At 44.3% G+C, this 6,042-nt stretch overlaps 1 protein-coding gene across 1 annotated transcript; it reads right to left on the bottom strand.

The window, feature by feature from the left end:
- Positions 1-2,536: 2,536 nt before the first annotated feature.
- LOC125521537 (probable adenylate kinase 7, mitochondrial) lies at positions 2,537-5,448 on the bottom strand. The gene is made up of 4 exons (XM_048686599.1): positions 4,948-5,448; positions 3,640-3,780; positions 3,239-3,490; positions 2,537-2,998 (listed from the first exon to the last, which is right to left on the bottom strand). Exons 1-4 carry the CDS (start codon positions 5,314-5,316, stop codon positions 2,846-2,848), a joined length of 915 nt encoding a protein of 304 aa, XP_048542556.1. The 5' UTR covers positions 5,317-5,448; the 3' UTR covers positions 2,537-2,845.
- Positions 5,449-6,042: the final 594 nt, after the last annotated feature.

The following is a 6,042-nucleotide window of genomic DNA, read 5'->3' as shown; positions in this document are numbered from 1 at the left end:
AACATACCAGCCAGTGTTGTCAACAAGACCAGCCTGGAGAACATTTGGGAGAAGTGGCACCGGTGATGAGTTATCCAGCAAAAGTTCCGCAAGAAACAAGGACCCTTCAGTATATGCAATATCGGCTGCTCGACCGAGACCCAAGTGTCGCCAAATTTCATGAACACGCGAGCATTGGAAAAAAGCATGCGGATACTCTTGCGATCCATGCTGCATAATGGGCACCCCTTTGTTCGAATATGTCGATTCACTAGGACTCCATAACAGGGAATATCACCCAAGAGAGATCGCCAACAATGAATTTTAACCTTGGCAGGAACATTTGAAGACCATAAGATATTCCAGACTGGGCTAGATGAAGGACCGAGTTGATTCGTTCTTCTCAGCTTCTTTCCATCTTGATTTTCCCACTCGCAAGAGTACACCGAGCTCACTAAAAAACATGCCATTTTATTGAACTGTCACGCAACAAATTCCTCCTTAACGTGTTGAGCTAGAGGGAACATTGAGCATCCATTGGCAAACATATCGTTTACCAACTCAGTATCCCACGCTCGGTTACCCTCATCCATGAGCTCAGAAACTTTTGTGAACACGATATTATTTCTTCAAGTCATAATCATCCTCGAAGGGTTGGATGGGATCCATGGGTCATCCCAGATATTGTCTTCGTACAATCACCAACCCATCAAATATGGCCTCATTTAAGGGTATGCATACATGTCCATATACTTTGCCAAGTATAAGAGTTGTGCTTCTTCAATTCATAGTTCAATAGATCGCCAGAAGGAAAGTACTAAGCTCTGAGGATTCTTGCACAAAGGGATTCATAAGTAACCTCCAACATTGCTTTTGAAACAATGCAAGTCTCTAAACCCCACGCCATCTTTAATTTTAGGGACGCACATCTTCCACCATGCAAATCCAATGAATATGCTTCCTCCAATCCTCATCTCTCTATCAGTATTGGGATATAGCAGTAGTAATCCCTTCACATATTTGCACGAGTAGCTTGAAAACAGACGTTGCATGATGGTCAAGCTTTGGATGACAACCTTAAGCAAAACCTCCTTTCCACCAAAAGACAACTTATTTCCCTTCCATCCTCTCAAGCGAGCACAAAACTCTATCAATCAAATGTTGGAAACAGTTCAGTCTATCCACCCCTACAATAGGAGGAAACCAAGGTACTTGTTTGTAATGGACTCACTCATAATATTCAACTAACTAATTGTCCGTTCGTTGCAACCGAGGGGGGGTTCCGCAGTCTGGTATATATCTTACACCCATTATATTCTAGATTTTGGTAAGATTTGATTTGCTTTGAGTATGTGTACACGAGGCGAGGAAAGTTTTGATTCAGTTGAGGTTTTTGGTGACATTTTGTTTGATTTGGATATGGGCAGGGGAAGACAAACAAAGTTCTTATTTAGTTGAGGTTTTCATGATGTTTGATTTGGTTTCATTGAGTTAATGCAAGACATGATTTTGGTAAAATTTGATTGAGCTAATGCAAGACATGGTTATCAATAGAACAACAAAAGAAAGTACCGCTTTGATTTAGATTATTCCAAAAAAAAAAAAGATCGTGTGCAAAGGAAACAAAACTAGAGGGAGAGAGAGAAGGTGCAGAGAAGGTATCATAGATATAGTCTTTTATATTATATACTATATACTATACTACTTAAAAAGAACGTAAGATTCCCATTTCATCTTTCTTCCCAACACCCTTCGTCCAACCTTCCTTATATGATAATAAATCAACTTAATTGAGTTACCTTCTAAACCGGTTCCACTTTAATTACTTACCAAACTTTGGATCAAAATATTAGGTAAATCATGCGCAGAATTTGATGATCATTTATTTACATAATCGCGTTATTATAGACAAGTAAGTCACAAACCGACATAATAGAAGGTTTATATCCCGTTGCAACATACGGGCATTGTTCTAGTTCACTCAAAAAAAAAGTAGAGATATAGTGGACACCTCCACCTTTGTTTCCACATTGTGCATGGCTATTATATGCATGGCCATCTGCCCGGAAGCTTGAAAATAATTCAGTCTAGTCAAATACCATAAGATTTAATTGTTTTTGTGTTGGTTTCATTCCCTCAAATTTCTTCACATATCTTGTGAACTTTAACATTTGACAATGTGGATGTAGTTCCTTCTCCTAATTAATTAAAGCCCTATTCATTAGCATAAAATGGAGAGGTTCTAGAATATGTACCCAAATCTCTTCACATTTTGCAAACAAACAAAAAAGCATCCAAATATCTTAACAGCGTGCACAACTAGGCCCATGCGGCTTCGACAACTAACACAGCACAGGATAAAGTCATACTTTGTGCAACAAACCTGCAGTTTCAAGGACATGGGACTATGAAACAGGGCATGGTATAATCAAAAAGGCAAGTGAGCGGTGGAGCTCCATAATAAGAGAAAAACTTGTCAGGTTTGCCATTTACCTTTCCCTTACACCATCTTCGCAAGTTAAAAGCCCATAGCAGGAGATGCCAGTTGCGCACAACATTTACAGTAACTTATATATTGATCAAAACTGGTACTCAAAACAACAGCACAGCGGAGCCTGGCACACCGCACACTTGCACTTGCAAGTTCAAAGCTCTCCGTTACAAACATATAAGCAAGCGGGTCTACAAAATCGCTTACGTTTTATCTATAACAATAAAGACCAGAGCCTTACATTATATCTATAACCGAAGACCAAAGCACCACAGCCGACTGACTCCTCAGCCAGAACTCACAAAACATAGAAACATACTACGTCTGTCGCAGGTGAGGATCACAATGTAGATCCTTAGACTCAATGGATGATAATTACACAGTGAGTTTGTGTGGTGTTGGGGATGGGTCTAGATGCTGGAGGTGGAGGGCAGCCACGAGCCCCTGCCAGGTTTCACCAGGGCGAGCGGATGTCTTCAACTCCACAAGTTTCCTGTGCTTCTTGTAGTAATCTTCCAGCTGCTTGGTCTGCAAATTGAATGTTCCATATAATCATATTGCTATAGTTAACCATGTGTTCCCACTATCAGGTTCAGTTGTAATAGCATAAAACCCTCAATATGTTTCTTGTGTTTCAGATACCATAAAAAAATACTGGTTTTGGTTAGATAAAACTGAAATTCGTGTGGTCCCCTAAGTGCAAAGCAAAGCTGAGATCTATCATAACCAACCATAAATATTCAAAAAAAATGGCCAAGATGAAAATACCTGCTCAGCATAAGCACGCAGCTTCTCCATCCTTGGGTTTTCCAGGCCTATAACAGAAGCATGTTGTGCCTGAGCAGGCCATGTAGAGCTTCCAAGGGAGAGATTACGCTCCCTAGACACCAGACTGCTGACACCAAAATGCTGCCCACAGTGGGAACATATGTCACCTCCTGATCGCTTCTTCATGAAACAGTTATCAGCACATTTGAAGTTCAGAACCAAGTCGATGTCAACGATCTCATCAAGAATCTCCTAAAATATGAGAACAGTCAGAACACTGGAAGCATCTAAACATCAATGGACTATATTGTCTAGGTGGATTCCGTCTAGGCTAACTGGTTAAACACATGAAAACAGTAAGTGCTCTTTTGTCCAAACATATAAGGTAACTGGGGACCTACAGCTTGCATACGGGTACGTGGGATTCCGTCAAGGATAAATCCAGTTTCACCCTTGTAGTATCCCTCCTCGAGACGCTTAGTCAGCAACCCAAATATGATATCCTCTGGCACAAGCTTCCCTTCATTCACCGAATTAGCAATCTGTCAATATGCAATGCAAAAACCATTTAGCACAACCGAATACCCACAAAATCACAACCAACTGCTGTAATTTTCAACATACTACTCGTAGTACAATAGTTATACAATAGTGTCCACTTATGAAACAGAAAAATAATGAGTGGATATTCCATTAGCGGCCTTGCAGCGCGACAAGCTCATGGCCGCGTGATTCCCTGGCACGATCGTGCACCCGTGTCCATGACAGGGGCCAGGTTCACGTGGAAGGAAGAGCGGCCGGTGCGTTCCATGCCATCGTGCCGTAGCCGGCTCCTTTGTGATATGGTTCTCATTGTGTACGATTAAGAAACCCTACCAACTACTCTCCAGCTGTTCAAGAAAAGTAGAACAAGAGGGCCGGACAAATGCAGGGCAAAGTTGGAAGCATGTATATGCAGACGGCCGCCCTCCACAAGATGCCAGAATTGAATGTTCCAAACTTGCTTATGAAAACCCTCGCATGTGGAATTCCCGAATTGCCCCCACAGCACCATGTGAACATAAGCAAATGCAGGGCCAAGTGCAGGACGCGGAGAAAGACATGGCCGCCACACTCCTCTCCCAGCATCATACGGTCCAGTATATTAAGCATAAAAATATGGACGGAAACACTCATGTGATATTGTTTGAATGGTAGCCTTTAAATAAGGACCAGGAAATTGTGGCCAAGAAAATTTCTTTGATTTGTGTAATAACTCGTGGGAAATATGGGGAAAAGTTGGAGAACTTTGCTAGTCCAGCGAAAAGTTGTGGCCTTGGAGAACTTGGGGGAAAAAGATCACATGAGTCCGTGCATAAGTCACGAGAAATTTTGAGAAGCGCCCAAGAAATTGGGCACGAAGCGTAAAATTTGTCTGTGGGGAAATGGAGCGGCTTTTCATCAATTAGGCAAAGGATTCGTGGTGATGTTCCAAATTAACGAAGCCCCTTGAGATATCGCCAAAAATTAGTCAAAGCGAGAAAAATCTCCAGAATTTCTAGCGCCGATCCGACTCAAATGATCATGGTTAGTAACGCGGGGAGGACCCGTGGCCGCAAAATTGCTCGATGGGGAAAGGGATGGCAGCTCAGATTGCAACCAAATGCAGTAAAGGCATTCGAATACCCCGTATGAGAATCGGAGAATTCGGAGCGAGCACGAGGCCGGACCTTCTTGTAGAGCGAGGATGTGTGGCTGAGCTCCTGCCTGACGAGCGTGCCCATGGAGATGTACGGCACGGCGAGGACCTCGGCGAGGCGCGCGGCGTGGGCGTGCTTCTGCGGGCCGGGGCGGCCCATCACCACCCACTGCACGCCCCTGGGACCGCCGTCCGCCGGGCAAGACTCCGCGGCAGGCGCCGATGCGCGGGCGCGCTGCCGCCGCGCCTCCTCCTCCTCCTCCTCCCACTCGGTCCAGCACGCATCGTCCTCCGCCAGGGCGGCCGCCGATGCCGCGAGCCTGCGGTGGTGCGGCGCGGCCGGGGCCAGCGCGCGGGAGAAGGATCTGGCGGCGCCGGCGAGCCGCAGGAGGCCGGCCATTGGGGCGGCGGCGGCGGCGGCTAGGGTTTGCGCGGCGTAGGGTTTTTGGGGACGGGTCGGTGGTGGGGTGCGCGTGGGGAGATCGTGGGGCTGGAGATTCGGCCGCTCCTTTTCTTCGTTGAGACGGAGATTGCACGGAGCCGCTTCTCTTTTCTTTATGCTGGTGGCCTATGGAGCTGTGAAAGGGACAACGCTCACAAGCGGGATTTCTCTTCGATTTGCGTGGCCATCAAACCGTTACTTCGATAATCATGTAGAATTTCATACTCCTATTATGGATACATACATTTCGTTCGTGTCGACGATCAACCATTAAATTTTAGCTGGTCTTTTTCTATGGAGTACAAACATGAGAATTTAGAAAAAAAATCTCCAGCAAAACTGAGAATCGATAATTTGTTCACAGTAATAGGACTATAGTAAGCTAAGACAATCCATAGTGGGAAGTAATTTAGACTAATAACATGTATATATTACTCCCTCTGTAAATTAATATAAGAGTGTTTAGATAACTAAAGTAGTGATCTAAATGCTCTTATATTAGTTTACGGAGGGGGTACTAGTCTATGTTACTACCTCTATAGCGGGGAGCCGGGGAGTAACACATGTGCGGCATCATGCAACTCTTTATTTATTAGGTTGTAGGCTTGTCTTGTCTTGATATGTATGATGTTACTCATAGTATGAGGGGGTGTTTGGTTCAGAAGTCCTAGGACTTTTTCTAGT

The sequence above is a fragment of the Triticum urartu genome, chromosome 7 (genome assembly GCF_003073215.2).
Source record: "Triticum urartu cultivar G1812 chromosome 7, Tu2.1, whole genome shotgun sequence".
Lineage (NCBI taxonomy): Eukaryota > Viridiplantae > Streptophyta > Magnoliopsida > Poales > Poaceae > Triticum > Triticum urartu.
The sequence above is the reverse complement of the archived record's forward strand: the minus strand, read 5'-3'. Positions and strand labels throughout refer to the sequence as shown.

Bases quoted from the DNA above. Each gene is read 5' to 3' on its own strand.
- LOC125521537 (XM_048686599.1), bottom strand. From the start codon at position 5,316: ATGGCCGGCCTCCTGCGGCTCGCCGGCGCCGCCAGATCCTTCTCCCGC. The intron at 3,781-4,947 runs GTCCGGCCTCGT...GCATATTGACAG, and splicing joins CATCCTCGCTCTACAAGAAG to ATTGCTAATTCGGTGAATGA. The intron at 3,491-3,639 runs GTAGGTCCCCAG...CTCATATTTTAG, and splicing joins CACGTACCCGTATGCAAGCT to GAGATTCTTGATGAGATCGT.